We start from the raw sequence: 23,785 nt of genomic DNA, 5'->3' as shown, positions 1-23,785 counted from the left end.
AGATGGGAAATCACCATAAGGTTTTGAAAAGGGGAGTATTATCATCAGTTTTAGGTTTTAAAAGGATCACTCTGGCTGCTGTGTGAAGAGATTGTGAAGAAACAGGGAAAAAGGAGACCAATTAAGAGGCTACTGCAGTTGCCCAGGCAAGAGAAGATGGTGACTTGGACTAGACTAGAGTGACAGAAGCAGAGATGATGAGAAGTAGTCAAATTCAGTTTATGTTCTAAAGGTAAAGCTGACTGGAATTGCTATTGAATATGAGCGTGAGAGAAAGACACAAGTCAATTATAACAATTAGGCTTCTGGTCTGAGCAACTAAGTGAAAATGAAGATGCCATTTACTGAAACGGGGAACACTGAGGGAGGAGTTCGTAAGGTGGATCAAGAATTTGGTTTCAGGCTGGGCGCAGTGGCTCAAGCCTGTAATCCCAGCACTTTGGGAGGCCGAGATGGGCGGATCACGAGGTCAGGAGATCGAGACCATCCTGGCTAACCTGGTGAAACCCCGTCTCTACTAAAAAAGACAAAAAACTAGCCAGGCGTGGTGGCGGGCGCCTGTAGTCCCAGCTACTCGGGAGGCTGAGGCAGGAGAATGGCGTAAACCCGGGAGGCGGAGCTTGCAGTGAGCTGAGATCCGGCCACTGCACTCCAGCCTGGGTGACAGAGCGAGACTCCGTCTCAAAAAAAGAATTTGGTTTCAGGTTGGGTGCGGTGGCTCACACCTGTAATCCTAGCACTTTGGGAAGCCGAGGCAGGAAGACTGCTTGAGCCCAGGAGTTTCAGACCAGCCTGGGCAACATGGTAAAACCCCATCTCTATTTTATACAAGAGGAAGAAAAAAAAAAGAAAAAGAATTTGGTTTCATACATATTGAGTGTGAGATTTTATAAGATGAGATTAAGGGGAGTCTGGGATTAGAGGTGTAAATTTGGGAATCAACAGTACATAGATGATATTTACAGCCAAGGTAATGAATGAAATTGCTTAGGAAGTCATAGAGAAGAGTCAGAGGATTGAGTCCTGGTGCACACCAATATTTGAAGGGTCAGAAGATGAAAAAATCTAGAAAAGAAAACAAGGTCTAGACAGCGAAGCAGGAGGAAAATCAGTTTGGTATCCTAAAATCAAGCAAAGAAACTTTTTCAAGTAGGAATGATTAGTAGTAATCAATGTTACTAAGGTCATTTAAAATGAGAACTGAGAACTGACCATTAGATTTGGCAATTTGGAAGTCACTGGTGACCTTGATAAGAGTAGTTTTGGTGGCATGATGGAGGCAAAAATCCCCACTGGACTAGGTTCAGGAGAGAATGGGAGGAGATAATGTAGCGACAGTAAATACAGATTATCTTTCACAGTCTTCCTGTAGTAAAAATGGAGAAATGGGATGTAGAAGAAAGTGTGAAGCTGAGGATGCCTCTTTTTAACATTTACAAATGGAGAAAATAGATTAATAAACTTCCATGTATCTATCACCCAGCTTTGGCAATTATTGACATTCTTTCAGCTCCTCCCCTGGCCCGCTGGTATGTATGGGCAGCTTGCCCATCTCCAGGCAAAAATAAAACAAAAATAAACAAACGAAAAACCCCAAAACAAAGACATTCTTTCATATTTGCTTCTCCTATCCCCAACTGTTTACTTTTTGTCCCCAGAAGTATTTTAACATAAATGTAATTTAACCTGTTAATAGTTCAGTATGTCTAACACAGGACTTAAAAATAACCATAATATTGGGCCGGGCGCAGTGGCTCACACCTGTAATCCCAGCACTTTGGGCGGCCAAGGCAGGCGGATCACGAGGTCAGGAGATCAAGACCATCCTGGCTAACACAGTGAAACCCCGTCTCTACTAAAAATACAAAAAATTAGCCGGATGTGGTGGCAGGCGCCTGTAGTCCCAGCTACTCGGGAGGCTGAGGCAGGAGAATGGTGTGAACCCGGGAGGTGGAGCTTGCAGTGAGCCAAGATCGTGCCACTGCACTCCAGCCTGGGCGACAGAGCAAGACTCCGTCTCAAAAAAAAAAAAAAACAAAAACCAAAAACCCATAATATCATTATTAAGTCCAAAAAAATGAGCAATACTTTTTTTTTTTTTTTTTTTTGGGCGGGGGCTCCCCCTGTCTCCCCGACTGGGGTGCAGTGGGCAGATCTCAGCTCACTGCAAGCTCCGCCTCCCGGGTTTACGCCATTCTCCTGCCTCAGCCTCCCGAGTAGCTGGGACTACAGGCGCCCGCCACCTCGCCCGGCTAGTTTTTGTAATTTTAGTAGAGACGGGGTTTCACCGTGTTAGCCAGGATGGTCTCGATCTCCTGATCTCGTGATCCGCCCGTCTCGGCCTCCCAAAGTGCTGGGATTACAGGCTTGAGCCACCGTGCCCGGCCGCAATACTTCTTTAGTATCATCTAATACCCAGTCCACATTCGGTTTTCCTTGACTGTCTCAAAAGTGTCTTTTCTCTAACAGTAACTTGAAGGAGTAGAAGAGACTAAAAAAAGAAGAAAAGTCTTATTACGGTTGGTTAGTTCTAGACAGGATCCAAGGTCTATACATTGCATTTGATGACTATGTCTTGTGAGTGTCTCTTACTCTGTAACAGATCCCCTTCCTTATGCTTTTTTTTTTTTCAATGTTCATGCCATTGATTTGTTAAGATACTGGGTAATTTTTCCTGTGGAATCCCCCACAATCTGTACTTGGCTAATGGTACCCACATGGTATTATTTAATGTTCTTTACTCTCCTGTATTTCCTGTAAATTTGTAGTTAGATCTAGAATCTTGATTAGATTCAGATTCAATTTTAGTTTTATGTACTAATACTTCATAGGTGATATATCTATTGTATTGCATCAGGAAGAACACAGAACATGGCTATCCTACTTTTAGTGACAGGATTGAGCAGTGGGTTTAGGTGTTGCCTGCCTGGCCCATCATTATAAGATTCACCATCAACTTTTCACTCAATGGTATCAGTGGATGTTGATGCCTAGACCCATAATTAGAGGTTCCAAGATGGAGGTTTTCTTCAACATTTTGTTATGAAAACTATCAAATATATAGAAAAATAGAAAGAATTATATGGTAAAGAGTCACCTAGATTCTACAATTAAATATTGTTACATTTGCTTTATCAAATGTCTATCTCTTTATCCTTCTATCCATCTTACTTTTTACTACATCTTAGCACACATATCATTGAAATGTAATATTTGTTTAAAATTATGCCTCTGCTTAAAAAAAAAAAAAATAGCCAGGTTTGGTGGCGTGCACCTGTGGTCCCAGTAAGTTGGGAGGCTGAGGAAGGAGGATCACTGGAGCCAGGAAGCTTAAGATTGCAGTGAACCGCAGTTGTGCCACTGCACCCCTGCCTGGGTGACAGCAAGACTCTGTCTCTTTAAACTTCTATAAAAAGTTTAAAAAAAGTAAAGTTATGTTTAAGGTAAAAAATGTATATACTGTGAAATGCATGAAAGTGTACCATTAGGGTTTTGATAAACTACATACATTTGTGTAACCCAAATCCCTAAAAAAATTCATTATCCCACAAACCTCCCTCTCTTTTGATTGAATCCCCTTCCCATTCAATCTCTGCTGCCATCTTCCCCAGTGCAAACCACTACTCTGATATTTTTTCAGCATAGGTTTGTTTTGCCTATATTAGAATTTGATAGACACAAAACCATAAGTATGTATTCTTTTATGTAAGGCTTCTATCATTCAGCATGTTCTGAGATTCATCCACTTGTTGTGATCAGTAGTTCATTTCTTTTTACTATTGCATAAGTATTCCATTGTATGAATATATCAGTTTGTCCATTCTCCTGTTGACAGACATTTGGGCTATTTCTAGTTTTTGGATATTATGAATAAAGCTGTTATAATTTATTTCCAGAATACCAAGTTAGTTTCTAGGCAACCTCCAAAGGTGACTGATGAGGTTTTTTCTTTTTTTCTTTTATGAACTTATAGATTTTTATATATTTAATGTGTTTTAATCAATTGCTGCCCTTACAAATTTCTGTGCTCAAATTGTCCCATTTTAGGCCAGTGGGAGCCCTTTTAAGTCAGTTCTTTTGTATTTTTGTAAGACTCCAGGAGTCTGATAACTTCCTTGCTTTCAGTCACAAGAGGATGTTCCAGGCTTGTCATGTCCATTTCTTGCCCAGATCTGGAATCAGCCATTTCTCTTAAGTAGCCCTGTTTCTTTTTAGTGCGAAAAAGGATTTAAATCCATGATGTGGGCTGGGCGCAGTGGCTCGTGCCTGTAATCCCAGCACTTTGGGAGGCCGAGGCGGGTGGATAACTTGAGGTCAGGAGTTCAAGACCAGGGCGGCCAACCTTGTCCCTACTAAAAATACAAAAATTAGCTAGGCGTGGTGGCACACGCCTGTAATTCCAGCTACTTGAGAGGCTGAGGCAGTAGCTTCACTTGAACTCAGTGAGCTAAGATTACGCCACTGCACTACAGCCTGGGTGACAGAGCAAGATCTTGTCCTCCCCCCACCAAAAAAAAAAAAAAAACTGGCTGGGTGCAGTGGATCATGCCTGTAATCCCAGCACTTTGGGAGGCTGAGGTGGGTGGATCATGAGGTCAAGAGATTGAGACCATCCTGGCCAACATGGTGAAACCCTGTCTCTACTAAAAATACAAAAATTAGCTGGCGTGGTGGCATGCACCTGTAGTCCCAGCTACTTGGGAGGCTGAGGCAGGAGAATCACTTGAACCCCGGGAGGCGGAGGTTACAGTGAGCCAAGATTGTGCCACTGCACTCCAGCCTGGTGACAGAGCGAGACTCTGTCTCAAAAAAATAATAAAAATAAAAATAAAATAAAAAATATAAATAAATTCGTGATGTGGGTACTAGGCATATTATTTTTACTGGGTTATTATTACTTTCGCTTTTCAGTGGACAGTGCTGAAAAAGAATGCATTTTTTTTTAAGGAGAAAAATAAACCATGCCGGGTGCGGTGGCTCACGTCTGTAATCTCAGCAATTTGGGAGGCTGAGGTGGGAGGATCACCTGAGGTTGGGAGTTCAAGACCGGCCTGACCAACATGGAGAAACCCCGTCTCTACTAAAAAAACAAAGTTAGCTGTGTGCGGTGGTGCATGCCTGTAATCCCAGCTACTCAGGAGGCTGAGGCAGGAGAATTGCTTGAATCCGGGAGGCAGAGGTTGTGGTGAGCCAAGATCGTGCCATTGTACTCTAGCTTGGGCAACAAGAGCAAAACTCTGTCTCAATATATATATATATATATAAATAAATAAATAAATAAATAAATAAGTAAACCAACCAACCAACCAACTACAAGTTCATACTGGTATTTCTTCCTATTCAATTATAGCGTTTTTACTTTAATTCTTTGATTTGGCAAGTACAGGTGACCACTGAACATGGGTTTGAACTGTGTGGGTCCACTTATACATGGATTGTTTTCAATAAAATACATTGAAATTTTTTTTTTGAGATTCGTAACAATTTGAAAAAAACTCGTGGACCAACCATGTTGCCTAGAACTATTTTAAAAATTAAGAAAAAGGTGAAGGATGACTTCTGGAATAAAAAATTAAGAAAAAGCTGTATCATAAATGCATAAAATATATTTAGATACTAATTATTTAGTACCATAAAAAGGTACACAAATCTATTATAAAGAGTTAAAATGTATCAAAGCTTACACCTACACAGACTGTAAATGGTGCCATTCACAGTCAAGAGAAATGTGAACAAACGCAAAGATGCAGTATTAAGTCATAACCATAAAATTAACTGTAGTACATATTATATTACTGTAATAATTTCACAGCTCCCTCCTATTGCTGTTGTAGTGAGCTCAAGTCTTGCGAGTATTCACCTAATATGGTGTGTGATGCCACTTATCTCTGCTTGAGCAGTTCATCTCTCCAATAAATTGCATATCACAGTAAAAGTGATCTCACAGTTCTCACATTATTTTCATTGTGTTTACTGCAATACCCTAAACCATAGGATCCATACAAAGTGCCACTGGTGATGCTAGAAGTGCTCCTAAGAAACAGAGGAAAGTCATGACATTACAAGAAAAGGTAGGCTGCCGCTGAGGTCAGGAGTTCGAGACCAGCCTGGCCAACATGGTGAAACCCCATCTCTACTAGAAGTACAAAAATTAGCCAGGCATGGTGGCAGGCGCCTGTAAATCCCAGCTACTCAGTAGGCTGAGGTGGGAGAACTGCTTGAACCTGGGAGGCGGAGGTTGCAGTGAGCTGAGATCGCGCCACTGCACTCCAGCCTGGGTGACTGGGTGATAAGAGTGAGACTCCACCTCAAAAAAAAAAAAAAAAAAAGAAAGCTGAATTGCTTGATATGTACTGTAGACTGAGGTCTGCAAGTGCAATTGGCTGCCATCTCAAGATAAATGAATCCAATATAAGGACCATTGTAATAAAAAAAAAAAAAAAAGGAAATTCATGAAGCTGCGCCTGCAGCTACACCAGTAAGTGCTAAAATCTTGCACTTTTTGTGAAATACCTTTTTAAGTAGTACTGAAAATGCAGCTTTTATGTGGGTGCAGGATTGATATAAGGAAGGTATATCTATAGATTCTAACATAATTTGAGAAAAAGCGAAATGGCAACTTAAAACAAAAAGAAGGTGAAGCGGTCAGGTGTGGTGGCTCATGCCTATAATCCCAGTACTTTGGGAGGCTGCGGTGGGCAGATTACTTGAGTCGAGGACTTTGAGACTAGCATCGGCAGCATGGCGAAACCTTATCTCTACTAAAAATAAAAAAATTAGCCCAGCATGGTAGCGCGTGCCTGTAGTTCCAGCTACTCAGGAGGCTGAGGCGGGAAAACTGCTTAAACCCAAGAGGCTGACACTGCACTCTAGCCTGGGCGACAGAACGAGACTGTCTCAGGGGAAAAAAAAAAAAAAAAGGATCTAAAAGCTGGAGAATGCAATGATGGCAAAAGACGGTTTGATAACTTTTTTTTTTTTTTAAAGAGACAGGGGCTCACTGTCACCCAGGCTGGAGTGCAGTGGTGCAATCATAGCTTACTGTAGCCTTGAACTCCTGGGCTCAAGCGATCCTCCTGCCTCAGTCACCAGAGAAGCTGGCACTACAGGTGTGTGCCACCATGCCTGGCTAATTACAAACTTTTTTTTTTTTTTTGGGTAGAGTGTCTCATTATGTTGCCCAGGGTCATCTCAAACTCCTGGCCTCAAGTGAGGCAGATAGGCTGACTCCACTGTTTTGCGCAAATGCAGCTGGAATTATATCAGGACTATGCTTATTAGAGTTAGCGTATCCCTTCCTGCCTTAAATGTTGGTGTTTGCTTCTGTTCCTTATTAATAGATGTCTTTTGTGGCATTTTTTTCCCCCAGAATAGGGCATTTTTCATCCATATTAACAGCCTGTTCAGGCAGATATTGTTCCTCTTCAATAATTTTCTGAATGGCATCTGAGAACTCATCTGCTGCCTCTTTGTTGACAAAAACTGATCCTCCTGTTATGTTGACATTATTTAATTTTAATTTATTTTCACAGGTGGGGGTCTCACCCTGTTGCCCAGGCTGGAGCATGGTGGCTATTCACAGGCACAATCCCACTACTGATCAGCACAGGAGTTTTGACCTGCTCCGCTGACAACCTGGGCCAACTCCTCCTTAAGCAAGTTGGTGGTACCCCCCTCCTGGGAGATCATATTGATGCCAAACTTCATGTGGACACCTGATTGGGAATAATGCACCACATCCCAGAACTCCTGGGCTCAAGCGAACCTCCTGCCTCAGATTCCTGAGTAGCTGGGACTACAGGCATGTGCCACTGCATCCTGACATCTTGACTTTTTTTTCTTTTGAGACGGAGTCTTGCTCTGTCGCCCAGGCTGGAGCGCAGTGGCGCGATCTCAGCTCACTGCAAGCTCTGCCTTCCGGGTTTACGCCATTCTCCTGCCTCAGTCACCCGAGTAGCTGGGACTACAGGCGCCCACCACCATGCCTGGCTAATTTTTTTGTATTTTTTGTAGAGACGGGATTTCACCGTGTTAGCCAGGATGGTCTCGATCTCCTGGCCTGGTGATCCTCCCGCCTCGGCTTCCAAAGTGCTGGGATGACAGGCTTGAGCCACCGCGCCTGGCCCGACATCTTGACATTTTTAAAGCCAAACCTCTTTCTATAATTATCAAACCGGCTGGGAGTGGTGGCTCATGCCTATGATCCCAGTGCTTTGGAAGGTCGAGGTGGGAGGATCACTTGAGGCTCCCTTGATGCATATAACACAAAATATGTGTTAATCAACTATGTTATTGGTAAGGCTTCCAGGAGTAGTTAAGTTTTGGGGGAGTCAAAAGTTATGCATGGATTTTCAACTGTGCGGGGATCAGTACCCTTAACCCCCATGTTGTTCAAGGGTCAACTGTAATCTTGGTACCTAATGACACTAACATAATTACTCATTTGCTTTGTGCTTCAGAGTGTGTGTGTGTGTGTGTGTGTGTGTGTGAGTTTTAAAATAATAGTAATACCTACATTATCAATAACACCACCACTGAATGCTGTTTAAGATTTTGTGGTTCTTTTTGTCCTTAAGATATATCCCACTAGGTATGCCCGGTCAAAATACTCTTTTATTACTGAGTAAAGTAAGAATCCATGAGTCTATGCTGATGTAAATAAATAAACAAGTAAATGAATGGGGAAAGAGGAAAAGTTTTAAGTAGAAAATCAAATTAGAAGAAATGCTGGAATCTGGCAGTTTTCATTATCATAACTGATTCAGGTAAGAATCATCAAGGATGCTAACTTGTGGGTGAAAGTTTGAAGAGTGGTAAGATATTTATGTAATCTCTAAATATCTCCCTACAGGATACTTATTAATTACAAATGGGAAACTAGTAATTTTACAGGGGAGAAACCCAGCAGAAACTAGCAAAGTTAACACTGCTTCTAATGGGACTGATTGATAGCATGTGCTTCCTGATATGATGCATTGAGAACTTGGCAACACTGCTGTGGTATTCCTGCCAAAGTACATAACCAGATCTAATCATGAAGGAACAGTGGGCAAACCCAAAGAGGGACATTCTAGAAAGTAACTGGCCTATATTCTTCAAATACAGTTCCAGGTTAAAGTGATTAAAGGAGACTGAAAGCATAGATCTTGTTTTTAATACACATATATTTTTGAGACAGGGTCTCACTCTGTCACCCAGGCTGGAGTGCAGTGGCATGATCTCTGCTCACTGCAACCTCCACCTCCTGAGTTCAAGCGATTCTCGTGCCTCGACCTCCCAAGTAGCTGGGGTTACAGGAGCGCGCCACCACGCCAGACTAATTTTTTTGCATTTTTGGTAGAGACAGTGTTTTGGCATGTTGGCCAGGTTGGTCTCGAACTCCTGGCCTCAAGTGATCTGCCCGCCTCATCCTCCCAAAGTGCTGGGATTACAGGTGTGAGCCACTGTGCCCGGTTTGTTTTTATTTGTTATAAAGGATATTACTAGGACAACCGATGAAACTGAAACAAGGTCTGTAGAATACATAATGATATTAGGTCAATATAAATTATCTGATTTTGATAACTGTACTGCAGCTATGTAAAAGAATTCCTTATTTTTAGGAAATACGTAAATGGATAAGAGTGAGAAATTGAGAAGGATTAAACAAATGAAAAAAATGTTAACATAGAGAATCTGAGTAAAAGGTATCTAGAATCCTCGTACTTGTTCTCATAACTTTTCTATAAGTCTAAAATTATGTAAAAACAAAACAAAAACCCCTACCCTATTTTAAAGTTACTAAAAATAGTAACTATTTTAAAGTTACTAAAAATAACTCCTTGTGGTTATGCTTTCACTTTGCAATAGAGCAAGGTTCTTTTGTTTTCATTAGATTTTGCCTTAATTTGGTGTTTTAATTATATAAAACATGTACATACGTTCTAAAGTACAAACTGTAAAACATACTATTCAGAGAGGTCTAGCTTTTGCACTCTTTCCCCACTCCCAATCTTTTCTTCACCACTGGTAACTATTTTTATTAGTTTTCAGTTTATCCTTCAATTTTTTAAAAATAAGAAAATACGCACAAATATTCAAAATTTCCACATAACAATATATTCTATAGGTAATTCCATTGCAGTACCTAGAGCTTTTTTGTGGGGGTTTTAAAATTTTCAATTTTATTTATTTTGAGACAGGGTCTCACTCTGTCGCCCAGGCTGGAGTGCAGTGGCACGATCATGGCTCACTGCAGCTCACTCCTGGGGCTTAAGCCACCCTCTTGCCTCAGTCTCCTGAGTAGCTGGGACTACAGGTACGTGCCACCACACCCGGCTAATTTTTGTGGTTTTTTGTAAAGACAAGGTTTCGCCATGTTGCCCAGGCTAGTCTCGAACTCCTGAGCTCAAGGGATCTGCCCACCTCAGCTGGCCAAAGTGCTGGGATTACAAGCATGAAGCACTGTGCCCGGCTTTTGTTTCTTAAAGAGAGACATTTGTATATACTAGCAGAGGTGGACACTGGAAGACAATAAAGTTCTCTTCCGAGTGCTTCTATTTTCTTGGTGAAATAAAAAGTGGTCACCAGGTGGGAGTGAGGAAGGAGGGGGGTTCCTGGTAGTCTGAGAAGAGTACAGGTGTGAAAAAGTATTTTCAAGGAATAGGAGAATGAACTGATTAAACAGTGGTCCTCAAACCTCAGCATCAGAATCACACAGGTTGCTGAGCCCCATCCCCAGAATTTCTGGCTCACAGGTCTGGGATGAGGTCAGGAACATGCATTATTTTCTTTTTTGTTTTTTGAGATGGAGTCTCGATCTGTCGCCCAGGCTAGAGTGCAACGGTGCGATCTCAGCTCACTGCAACTTCTGCCTCCCAGGTTCAAGCGATTCTCCTGCCTCAGCCTCTTGAGTAACTGGGATTACAGGCGCGTGCCACCACACCCGGCTAATGTTTGTATTTTTAGTAGAGACGGGGTTGCACCATGTTGGTCAGGCTGGTCTTGAACTCCTGACGTGAGGTGATCTGCCCACCTCGGCCTCCCAAAGTGCTGGGACTACAGGCGTGAGCCACTACACTCAGCCTTTTTTTTTTTTTTCTTTTTTTTTTTTTCAGGGACAAGGTTTTGCTATGTTGCCCAGGCTAGACTCAAACTCTTAGGCTCAAGTGCTCCTCCCATCTCAGCCTTCCAAATAGCTGGAACTACAGGCATGCGCCACCATGCCCAGCTAAGAACATACATTTCTAACAAGCTTCTGAGTGATGTTGATGCAACTCGTTTGGGACCTGTTTTGAGAACCACTGGACTAAGGAAATATACCAGGATTGTTGGCAGCCCATGGGCCCACTTGAGGTTTATAGTCATGAATTTGAAGCAAGACCAATCAGCATCTTTGAGTGTTTGTATCCAGCAGTCTTCATTTTAGGCCTGGAATAGGTGGTGAGCTGAATTTAACCGGGGTTGGGATTTAAAGAGAACGGTGATATCAGTAATAGGTGGCACCAAACAAGCATATACATTTATTCTTTTCTACTTCTATCTTTATATAAATAAATACCTTACAATCTCAACAAGAGAAAGAGGAAGCGTGAAGGGAAAAGGACATATCGAAAATGAGCTAAGAACACAGAGACAAACCAGAAAGTCCAGAATGAACAGGAAAAGGCGTATATAAAGAAATAACTAGAAAAAGATTATACTCAAATCTGGTGGTAGCTGTGTTGACTCACATTGAGGAGAAAATGTGGTCACAATATGAGGAAACTGAAGATTAAAACAATTAGTATTTTGAAAAGGGTTGGCTTAGGTGTAGGAAAATAATATAGAAAAAATATATTCATACTAGATTATATGAAATAGAATGCACATAGGTAAATGCCTATTTAGTCATTAAAAAATTCTTGATAGGATCTTGAAGAGATATATGCATACTCATGTTCACTGCAGCATTATTCACATTTATCAAGAGGTGGAAGCAACCAAAAACTCCATCAACAGGTGAATGCATCAGGAAAATGTGGTGCATATACAGTGGAATATAATGCAGTTTGACAAAAGAAGGAAATCCTGTAACATGCTGCAACACAGATGAACCTCGAGGATATGACACTAAGTGAAATAAACCTGTCACAAAAGGACAAACACTGTGTGATTCCACTCATATGAAGTATCCAAAATAGTCAAAATCAATGAAACACAAATCATGATTGTCAAGGGCAGCGGAAGAGGAGAGAAATAGTTTAGTGGTAAAGGGTTTTAGTTGTGCAAGATGAAAAACTTCTAGAAACTGTTGCACAACAATGTGAATATGCTTAACACTATTGAATTGTACACTTAAAAATGGTTAAGATGGGGCTGGGCACGATGACTCATGCCTGTAATCACAGCACTTTGGGAGGCTGATGTGGGTGGATCACTCGAGGTCAGGAGTTCGAGACTAGCCTGACGAACATGGCAAAACCCCGTCTCTATTAAAAATACAAAAATTAGCCAGGGATAGTGGTGCATGTCTGTAATCCCAGCTACTCAGGAGGCTGAGGCAGAAGAATAGCATGAACCCAGGAGGCAGAGGTTGCAGTGAGCTGAGATCGTGCCACTGTACTCCAGCCTGGGCGACAAGAGCGAAACTCTGTCTCAAAAAAAAAAAAGGTTAAGATGGTAAATCTAATGTTACATATTGTACCACAATAAAAGAAAATCCTGCCAGACCAATACAGTAACCACCTTCCTTCTCAGAGGTTCTGAGGGGAAGTAAGAGCTACAAAACATTTTTATTCTAGCAATTTAAAAATATCCTGTCCCATATATCATATTTACAACAAACAAAAAGCTCTGGAGAATATCATGTTCAGAAGAGTGTATCCAGAAATAATTAGAATGTTAGATACAGCCCAATGAGTCAAGTATTTAGTGTAAACAAAGCCGCAGGACAACATTTATGGGGAGAATGAAAACTAACTCTTCTTCATTTCAAATGGCAACAAAAAAAAGGGAAATAACACTAAACTGCACGGTCAGCAGTTACATAGATGGACAGATAGTGGTTAAATTTTGGACTAGCATCAAAACCAAAACTGCAGAATCCCATCATTATTTTGCTTAAAATACAGGTGATGTTTTAATTTGCTTGGGAGAGTTTATCATAGTGATAAAAAGGGGAGAACACCATCAGAAATCTCATCTAGTCCTAATAACACAAGATTGTTTTAGCAAAGGTCTTAAAGGAATACATGGAAATATGCTAAAATAATGTACAAATGAAGTAAAGGTTAAAAAAGAGTAAAGTAATTCATCATTAATGTTATTATAATTCAACAAAGGAATGCCACTTTATCTGACTAACTTAATTTCTAAAACAAATCCAAAAAGAAACAGAAATTCAGTGCTTGTGCTTTGAAAGTCCATATAGCATATTATGTATCATTTCTTATAAAAAATAGAAAATACATATTTCTGCTTAGAATTTATAAAGCTTTTAAATTTTGGGCGGGGGAGGAAAACTTTCCACAATTATCAAGTTGGAAGGTATTCATAAAGAAGATATAAATAATTTCCTAAAGTTCAGTGTTGGTTGAGCTTAAAGTTGTTCCATGGTAGCAGGGCTTTTTAATATTTTCAAAAGGAATCTGCGAGTTGTCATAATGAAAAAAGAAAAAAAAAGGGGGGGGGGGAAACCCTACCACCACATGTGAACATAAAAAAGAAGAGAACCCCAACCAATTGCACCACGACCGGATGGAAGAGCCCAGCTGACACAACCAAGACGAGTCTCAGTGTCTAGGGAAGCTTGGGGTTCAGCTCCTTTTACTTCAGGCGAACCTGAACTGTGAGTATTGATTTCAGCTCTATAAATGAACCTTTATTTCAGCTAAAATTTGATTATCTGAACATTCAAAGTGAAACATGATTCATGGTGACAAGGCTACTGTAATGTCAGCAGTTCTTTGCTTTTAGAACTACTGAGTAAATTGCTTGAATGACGCCTCTGCCTTGATTTCAAATGAGACTGCCTTTTTAGTTATTTTAAGTACTTTAAGACATTCAAGGTATTTAAGCTCCTACTGTCAATATAGTCACATTGTTGATACTGCATTTGGATACTGCCATCAAGATTTGCAGATCTACTTGCATGAATTAAAAGTTATTTTCATATGCAATACATTTTATTTCTAATGTATTATAAATTATAACTTATTGACTTTATTAAGTTATGCTGTCTCCCTATTTTCTATTACTGTCTTTTCTTTATTATATTATTACTACTTTATAGTATTACCAAACCATATAACGTTTAAGTTTGGTGTTTCAGAAGTAAATAAGGTGAATATTAGATAAGAGAGAAAGCGAAATATGCTTTAGTTCAAATAATAATTTTTAAAAATGTGTTTTTTATGGACACGGTTAAATTTGTAACAAAACCTAACACATTACTAATAGTATTATTTCTAAAGTAATATGTTTTCAATTTTCATTTTGTATACAGCAGTTAATGCAATTTTGAAGCATGCCCTGAATAGATTCAGTCATTATCAAGTCAAACTAAAAACGGTGAAAGGTTGCGACTATTACCAAATAGGTATGTATTTCAACATAGCAATGTGATATTTTCACAAACATACCCAAACTGCATTTTAAAAGCTTCTGCTCATCTGGAGTCACAGTGGAATCTGTTGGGTCCTGCCCTCTGGGTCCAGTACTCCTACATGAGCCAGTTGAAAAAAAAACTGCAGGAGTAGGTGGTGGTGCGAGGGCACAATGCGCTAAACTATGTTTTTGAACTTGTGAACAGGATTTGCCACGTAACAACATTTAAAAAACATTATCCACTATTACAAAACTATTGTGACCACTTCAATATAGCACATGGGTCACAAGCAATGTCCACTGGGAAATTAATCCCCTATGTAAACACAGTGGTTTGTTTCTTATCTTCACAAGCAATTCTTAACATATCAAACAAGTAAATTTAAAAGTATCAATAAATAGCCTTATATAGTGAATGACATTGTAATGTACCAACCAACTTCAAAAGAGAAAAAAAAAAAAACCAGTCACCAAGTTTAAAACAGAATCTAACTGTGATTTTTAATTAAAAATAATTTTTTTTTTGAGACAGACTCTTGTTCTGTTGCCCAGGCTAGAGTGCAGTGGCATGCACAGCTCACTGCAGCCTCTGTCTCCTGGGTTCAAGCAATTCTCCAGCCTCAGCCTGCGGAGTAGCTGGGACTACAGGTGCGTGCCACCACGCCTGCTAAATTTTTTTTTTTTTTTTTGGTACTGTTAGTAGAGGCAGGGTTTCGCCATGTTGGCCAGGCTGGTCTCGAATTCCTGGCCTCCAGTGATTTGCCTGCCTCGGCCTCCCAGAGTGCTGGGATTACAGGCATGAGCCACTGCACCAAGCCAATTTTTTTTTTTTTTTTTTGAGACGGAGTCTTGCTCTGTCGCCCGGGCTGGAGTACTGTGGCCAGATCTCAGCTCACTGCAAGCTCTGCCTCCCGGGTTTACGCCATTCTCCTGCCTCAGCCTCCCGAGTAGCTGGGACTACAGGCGCCCGCCACCTCGCCCCGCTAGTTTTTTGTATTTTTAGTAGAGACGGGGTTTCACCGTGTTAGCCAGGATGGTCTCGATCTCCTGACCTCGTGATCCACCCGTCTCGGCCTCCCAAAGTGCTGGGATTACAGGCGTGAGCCACCGTGCCCGGCAAGCCAATTTTTTTTAAAAAATATTCTTTTTTTATTTTTTTGAGACAAGGTCTTACTCTGTCACCCAGGCTGAAGCACAGTGGAGTGATCTCGGATCATCCTGAATTCAGGTGATCCTCCTGCTTCAGCCTCCCAAAGTGCTGGGATCACAGGCATGAATCATGGTGCCCAGCTGTCAATTTGTGAATCAATAATTGTATGCTAGCTGTCTAAAACATGGTTGTAAATGATGGCCACTATTATAATGTAAACAAATGCATTGGCTTTGCTTTATTCTCTTTAAACTGAAGACTAAAGCAAAACCAGAAACGCTCATTGACAGACCGTCCAACTATTACTTATTTTACTTGCAGATTAGAGCTGAGGCAAATGGTTTCAGGATATGTGCTTTGTGCTAACAGCTTTCTGGAGACATCCTGATTATGGCTATCGGGTCTAGAAGTAAGTTTAAAAAGATATGCTCTGCTGGTAGTGGCAATCATTCTGATGAACGATTTCTGATTCTGTAAACTCTAGATTTACTTCCTTATAATAATGGACATAGCAAATAAGAAGATTAACACCCTTTCCAAAGAAGTAAAGCTAGATGGCATAATCTGTTCTTAAAATTGTTAAAGTGTATGTTAAAGGAATCATGTCAAAATACTGCTGATAGAACTCAATATTAATCAAGAAAATGCTGATCCTATGTGAAAAGGAGTGAGGTTTGGTGAAAAGCATCATGGGCTCTAAAAGTCAGATCTGAGTCCCACCTTGGGCACTGTCATTTAAGAATCGGGTGGCTAGACTGGGCGCGGTGGCTCAAGCCTGTAATCCCAGCACTTTGGGAGGCCAAGACGGGCGGATCACGAGGTCAGGAGATCGAGACCATCCTGGCTAACACAGTGAAACCCCGTCTCTACCAAAAAATACAAAAAACTAGCTGGGCGAGGTGGCGGCACCTGTAGTCCCAGCTACCCGGGACTACCACCACATATCCCGGGAGGCTGAGGTAGGAGAATGGCGTGAACCCGGGAGGCGGAGATCCGGCCACAGCACTCCAGCCTGGGTGACAGAGCCAGACTCCGTCTCAAAAAAAAAAAAAAAAACAAAAAATAAGAATTGGGTGGCTTGCCAGGTGCTGTGGCTCATGCCTGTAATCCCAGCACTTTAGGAGGCAGAGGTGGGCGGATCATGAGGTCAGGAGTTCAAGACCAGCCTGGCCAACACAGTGAAACTCCGTCTCTACTAAAAATACAAAAATTAGCTGGGTGTGGTGGCACATGCCTGTAGTCCCAGCTACTTGGGAGGCTGAGGCAGGAGAATTGCTTGAACCCAGGAGGCGGAGGTTGCAGTGAGCTGAGACCACGCCATTTGCACTCCAGCCTGGGTGACAGAGTGAGACTCCATCTTAAAAAAAAAAAAGAGTTGTGTGGCCAAGAGTAAAGATCATAACCTCTTGAACTTTCTTTCTTTCTTCCTTTATTTTTTTATTTTAGAGACAGGTTCTTGCTATGTTGCCTTGGCTGGCAGGCTGGTCTTGAACTCCTGGTCTCAAGTGATCCCCCAGCCTCAGCCTCCCAAAGTGTTGGGATTACAGGCGTGAGCCACTGTACCTGGTTAACCTCTTGATCTTTCATTCCCTCTTTTGTGATACCTACCTCACAGAGTATTGCAAGGATTATGCAAAGGAAGTAACATAAATGTGTTTAACACAATGTCTGGTACACAGAAAGTACTAAATAAATATTAGTTAATGGTTTGGCCATCTAGCTTAAGGGTTCAATTCTGACTACACATTAAAATCCCCTGAGAAGCTTTTAAAGGAAACCAGTGCCTGAAACCCATTCCAGACCAATTAAATCAGAGTATCTGGGGAAGGAGCCAAGCACTGGTATCTTTAAAAAGCCCTCAAAAGGATTCTAATATGTAGCCAGGATTGAGAACCACTTATAATCCCTTCTACAAAGAATCCAATTGGTGGTAGTCTCAAAAATCTCCAGTGGTAAGGTCCTTATATTGCCTCCCAAGAGAGATCATTTCATTAGAAAAAAATGATTTCCTTAAAAGGAGGCAACATCTGTCTCTGCAATTTCTATCATTGGTTCTTGTTTTGCTTTGCGAAGACACATATAACAAAGTGAAACCCTTTTCTCTATGGCTTTGTAAACCATTCTCATTTTCAAGGTAAGGTGCTTATTTCCTTCAATTTGCTTCTATGACATGATTTGAGTTCTTCTCTCCATTTTGTCCATGGCCTTTTCTAAGTGTGCTGCTGTGGATCAAACACTACATTAAAGGTGAGATCCTACCAGCTTGGGACGGAAGCAGTTTAGTAGTAACAATTTTCATTTCAGACATCACATATCTAACTAAAGATGGGTTTTTCGTTGCCACCACACTACGCTACTGACAGAGCAATTGCAATTGTGTTTGTTAATGCAGCTAAAGCTCTTCCTGTACTTGTACAGCTGCTTTTAATATCCACATGTAGAGCTTCATATGTATTTCTAATAAATTCCCTCTTTGATTTAGTATTATTTATTGTGCTAAGCATTAGGTACAGAGAGCCAAACAAAATTGATTTGGTTCTTAATCCTAATGGAACTTAAAATCTAGCATGAGAGAAGAAAAAAAATCCAAAATAACTACTTACAGGTGAGTTTTTCATGTCATTTCAGCTACTTGAGCTCTCAAAATCATATCACTTCCTGTGCCTCAATTCCCTGAACCTATGAGAGCTCCCTAGATAACCACACAATATAGGTGGTCCCTCTACAGACACCCATTTCCTGGTAATGCAGGTTGCATTATCAGTTTCATTTTTGGCAGCCTGACATTCTTTCTAGATTGCCCTTTCCTTTTAGAATCTTAGATCACAGGCTGGGCATGGTGGCTTACACCTGTAATCCCAGCACTTTGGGAGGCCGAAGCGGGAGGATCACCTGAGGTCAGGAGTTCAAGACCAGCCTGGCCAACATGGTGAAACCCCATCTCTACTAAAAATACAAAAATTAGCCGGGCATGGTGGTGGGTGCCTGTAATCCCAGCTACTCAGGAGGCTGAGGCAGGAGAATCGCTTGAACCCAGGAGGTGGAGGTTGCAGTGAGCTGAGATCGCGCTATTGCACTCTAGCCTAGGTGACAAGAACAAAACTCTGTCTCAAAACAAAACAAATCAAATCAAACAAACAAAAAAACCAGAATCTAAGTTCACAAGAAACATGCCTATATCTTTCTATAAACTTTCTGAAATTTGTCTCCCTGCAGTTGAGACACACGACAGACTAGACTCAGTCCTTCCCCGCTCCCTTCCTTTCTCCCTCCACTTTCCTGAATTCTGGAAACAGGCTCTTACCAGGGATTACATAACTTCCTCTTCACCAGCCAGTTCCTCTTCTGTGGAATCAATGCTCCCCAACTTTACATTTTAAACCTTAATGTTACCCTCTACCAAAATGCTTTGTTCTTAATCAAATTATGGGTGGAGCTTTAAGAAAGGCTATTTTTCCCCCCTCCCCTCTCCCCATGATAGGCCCCGGTGTGTGATGTTCCCCTTCCCGAGTCCAGGTGATCTCATTGTTCAGTTCCCACCTATGAGTGAGAACATGCGGTGTTTGGTTTTCTGTTCTTGTGATAGTTTGCTAAGAATGATGGTTTCCAGCTGCATCCATGTCCCTACAAAGGACGCAAACTCATCCTTTTTTATGGCTGCATAGTATTCCATGGTGTATATGTGCCACATTTTCTTAATCCAGTCTGTCACTGATGGACATTTGGGTTGATTCCAAGTCTTTGCTATTGTGAATAGTGCCGCAATAAACATACGTGTGCATGTCTTTATAGCATTGCATTGGGAGTTATACCTGATATAAATGATGAATTGATGGGTGCTGAAGAGTTGATGGGTGCAGCACACCAACATGGCACATATATGCAACAAACCTGCACGTTATGCACATGTACCCTAGAACTTAAAGTATAATAAAAAAAATTAAATAAAAAAATAAAAAAAAAAAAAAAAGAAAGGCTATTTTTCTCTGTGTATAAGATCAAATCAGGGACTTTTTTTTTTTTTTTTTTTTTTTTTTTGAGACGGAGTCTCGCTCTGTTGCCCAGGCTGGAGTGCAGTGGCCGGATCTCAGCTCACTGCAAGCTCCGCCTCCCGGGTTTACGCCATTCTCCTGCCTCAGCCTCCCAAGTAGCTGGGACTACAGGCGCCCGCCACCTCGCCCGGCTAGTTTTTTGTATTTTTTTAGTAGAGACGGGGTTTCACCATGTTAGCCAGGATGGTCTCGATCTCCTGACCTCGTGATCCGCCCGCCTCGGCCTCCCAAAGTGCTGGGATTACAGGCTTGAGCCACCGCGCCCGGCCCAAATCAGGGACTTAATTTATGTAATTTAAATCCACTTTGCATGGTAGCAGTCAGGGTTTGAATGTCCACTCCTCTAGAATGTTTACCAATAGGGTCTCTGTCTTATTCACCTTCCTTTCCCACAGAGTACTTAGCCAAGTGTGAGATATTTACTAAAATGAGATTAATCAAGAGGTGTTTATTAAAGCTAACTTTTATTAAGCAATCACTATGTGCCAGAATTAAGTTCTTCTTATGCATTTTTCATTTTCACAAATGAGAAAACTAAGGCATAGAAAAGATTAAGTTATTTGCCCTTGGTCACAAGTTAGTTGGGTCTGATTTTGAAAACCTTGCTCTGGGCATCTTTATGTTAACCCTGCTAAGTGGCTGCTGTAGAGAAATAGGGCAGTCACTCTAAGAGAGAAATGTGATTAGACCTCCAGAAACGCTTTCTTTACTTGTTGTGACCAGCTCTCAGACTAAGCTCTTCACAGCAGTCATTGGGCCAACAATAAGTAGCTTTGCAAATATTCTCTGCTGCCACAAACAAGTAGAATTCAAACACTATCTCTTTGAAGGTTCTAGCAAGTCTCAAATTATTGAACCCAGGGCACATTTACGCTTTGGTCAGGTTACTTTCAAAATCTTGGATTGCACATGCTGTTTCCCATCTACGTTATCACTCTATGCTTCTAGGTTAGGAGTGGCTAACTAGCAGCTGCCAGCTGACTTGGTTTTGTTTGGTTACTTTTTTCTCCTGTCCACTGATAGAAGAGTCTGTGTAACCTTGCAGGTGCTGTGTTCTCTTAGTCTATTATGTTAATTGCATGCCCTAAGATCCCTACCTTGGTCTTAGGCTGAAAAGAAATTTAGGATCTTCTTCTTTATTCCCACTTATAGAATGAGACCGCCACAGTAAGTCACATGCCATGTAGCAATACATGTCAAAATGAATGAATGCCACATACGAGGGAAAAAGTCAAGGCAGAAAGTGGTTCTGAAGCTGGGCAGGGCCAGCAGTGGGCCCAGCTCTCTTACGGCTGTGCATACCTTTAGAGAAACTGATGCTCATCTTTGAGAAATATGAGCTGTCATTTCTCTTTACTACCATCTCTATTCCCATAAGAACTTCCCTAAGAGAAGATGATTTCATAAATTGAGTTGTTTTAATATAATACATGAAACAGACCTTGAATGTAGGCCATGGCCACAGGAAAGGTTAGAGCATGAAACTCCATGAGATACCACACTATGTGCTGCTTGTTTAATGATACAATAATGTTACTAGATGAAGTAGGATAAAAGTAAAGTTTCTCACAATGTCTGAAAATAAATCATTTATTACTTACACTGTCTTTTTTTTTTTTTTTTTTTTAAAGAGATGGGGTCTTGTTCTATTGCCCAGACTGGAGTGCAGTGGCACAATTATAGCTCACTACAGCCTTAAACTACTGGATTCAAGCAATCCTCCTGCTGTAGCCTCCAGAGTAGCTAGGACCATAGGCGTGTGCTGGGAGGCCAAGCCTATTATTTACACTTTTAGTTAAAGTAACTGTTATTAAAATAGCAAATGACTCAATGTTTGGCATCCTGTTGTAGGAAAAATCTGAAGACATGAGAACTACACATGAGGAATATGTCATTTAGCACTTTCACTTTTTGATCTCCACAGAAGACAATGAGAAGTCACACCATAACCATGACGACAACTTCAGTCAGCAGCTGGCCTTACTCCTCCCACAGAATGCGCTTTATAACCAGTCATAGCGACCAACCGCCACAAAACTTCTCAGGAACACCAAATGTTACTACCTGTCCCATGGATGAAAAATTGCTATCTACTGTGTTAACAACATCTTACTCTGTTATTTTCATTGTGGGACTGGTTGGGAACATAATCGCCCTCTATGTATTTCTGGGTATTCACCGCAAAAGAAATTCCATTCAAATTTATCTACTTAATGTAGCCATTGCAGACCTCCTACTCATCTTCTGCCTCCCTTTCCGAATAATGTATCACATTAACCAAAACAAGTGGACACTAGGTGTGATTCTGTGCAAGGTTGTGGGAACACTATTTTATATGAACATGTACATTAGCATTATTTTGCTTGGATTCATCAGTTTGGATCGCTATATAAAAATTAATCGGTCTATACAGCAACGGAAGGCAATAACAACCAAACAAAGTATTTATGTCTGTTGTATAGTATGGATGCTTGCTGTTGGTGGATTCCTAACTATGATTATTTTAACACTTAAGAAAGGGGGGCATAATTCCACAATGTGTTTCCATTATAGAGATAAGCATAATGCAAAAGGAGAAGCCATTTTTAACTTCATTCTTGTGGTAATGTTCTGGCTAATTTTCTTACTAATAATCCTTTCATATATTAAGATTGGGAAGAATCTATTGAGGATTTCTAAAAGGAGGTCAAAATTTCCTAATTCTGGTAAATATGCCACTACAGCCCGGAACTCCTTTATTGTACTTATCATTTTTACTATATGTTTTGTTCCCTATCATGCCTTTCGATTCATCTACATTTCTTCACAGCTAAATGTATCGTCTTGCTACTGGAAAGAAATTGTTCACAAAACCAATGAGATCATGCTGGTTCTCTCATCTTTCAATAGTTGCTTAGATCCAGTCATGTATTTCCTGATGTCCAGTAACATTCGCAAAATAATGTGCCAACTTCTTTTTAGACGATTTCAAGGTGAACCAAGTAGGAGTGAAAGCACTTCAGAATTTAAACCAGGATACTCCCTGCATGATACATCTGTGGCAGCGAAAATACAGTCTAGTTCTAAAAGTACTTGAGGTAAACATACTAAAATGAATTATATAATACTGCCTCTTAATTCTTTGAAGAACTAAAAAAATTAGGAAACAAAGTTCTAGCATTTACAAAAGTCAGATCTCAAAGCTCTGCTTGTAACTGTGATATTTCATTTGCTTAACTGTAAACCATTTCAAGGTACTATCTTTTAAATCTCTATGTAAAATCTTTTCAAAATACATTTTTAAGCTAATACTCTTAACATAGATTATGAAGTTAGGTGAAATTTATGACTTTAACAGCAAAATAATTAAAGTGCCATCATTTCTCATGTCACTAAAGTAGTTATTAAAATCAAGCACTTGATACTAATTTAAAGTGTGTTTAAAAGTAAATGATTTGGGAACTGACAATGTATCAGAAAATATATGTTCATTTATCATTTTAAAATCTTGTATAATTTGCCACTGTGTTCATTTATGCCTAAATCTCTATAATAGATGAGAAGATAATTAATAAAATCCTAATTAAAAAATGAGATCACCCACTATCTATCACTGCTTAGACAAAAAGGGAAAGAATTTAAATACTGTATAGTAAAAATTAACAGATAAGCTAACAATTCAAAAGCCTAGCAATAGGTCTTAAAACCACATCTTACTTAAAACAGGTTTATAAACAATAGGGTCATTTCAGACACACTTTGGTACAGTAACACTGAACATGCATATTCTGTGATCCAGCAAGTCATCTACAAGGTATACATCTTACAGAATCACTCAGATATGTACACAAGAAACATGTAATGATGCTCAGTGAACTACCATTCATAATATGAAACAATTGGAAATAAGTACATATCAGCAAAGGCATGGAGAAGTGAACTGGTTTATTCACAAAATGGAATATGATATAGCACTGCAATGAAATGAACTACTTTCACATGCATCAACACGAGTATATCTCAAATACAATGTTGAGTA

At 40.4% G+C, this 23,785-nt stretch overlaps 2 protein-coding genes across 12 annotated transcripts in view; one reads left to right on the top strand and one right to left on the bottom strand.

Moving 5' to 3' along the window:
* The window catches only part of CASK (calcium/calmodulin dependent serine protein kinase), a 408,963-nt gene that overhangs the window by 157,455 nt on the left and 227,723 nt on the right, over positions 1-23,785 (bottom strand). Inside the window, exon 1 of one of the 5 annotated variants that reach the window (XM_023202790.2) lies at positions 18,319-18,373. The exons of the other annotated variants lie outside the window; for them this stretch is intronic. Coding sequence (XP_023058558.1) covers positions 18,319-18,333 — 15 coding nt within the window. The 5' untranslated portion in view covers positions 18,334-18,373. Of the gene's footprint in view, positions 1-18,318; positions 18,374-23,785 lie in introns of those variants that run through there. 5 annotated transcript variants of the gene reach the window in all.
* GPR34 (G protein-coupled receptor 34) lies at positions 13,696-23,342 on the top strand. Of its 7 annotated transcripts, none has more exons than XM_023202797.1 (4): positions 13,707-13,807; positions 14,465-14,557; positions 16,037-16,124; positions 21,692-23,342. In XM_023202797.1, the coding sequence occupies exon 4, from the start codon at positions 21,698-21,700 to the stop codon at positions 22,841-22,843; it is 1,146 nt and encodes a 381-aa protein (XP_023058565.1). In that variant the 5' UTR covers positions 13,707-13,807; positions 14,465-14,557; positions 16,037-16,124; positions 21,692-21,697; the 3' UTR covers positions 22,844-23,342. The 7 variants fall into 7 exon arrangements, with proteins under 7 accessions (XP_023058566.1, XP_023058560.1, XP_023058565.1 ...); XM_023202793.1 differs by having other exon boundaries at positions 21,619-23,342; XM_023202795.1 differs by having other exon boundaries at positions 13,761-13,807; positions 14,468-14,557; positions 21,619-23,342.

Source organism: Piliocolobus tephrosceles, chromosome 12 (genome assembly GCF_002776525.5).
Source record: "Piliocolobus tephrosceles isolate RC106 chromosome 12, ASM277652v3, whole genome shotgun sequence".
Classification (NCBI taxonomy): Eukaryota; Metazoa; Chordata; class Mammalia; order Primates; family Cercopithecidae; genus Piliocolobus; species Piliocolobus tephrosceles.
The sequence above is the reverse complement of the archived record's forward strand: the minus strand, read 5'-3'. Positions and strand labels throughout refer to the sequence as shown.

Coding starts and splice junctions, on each gene's coding strand:
- GPR34 (XM_023202798.1), top strand. CDS start 21,698: ATGAGAAGTCACACCATAACCATGACGACAACTTCAGTCAGCAGCTGG.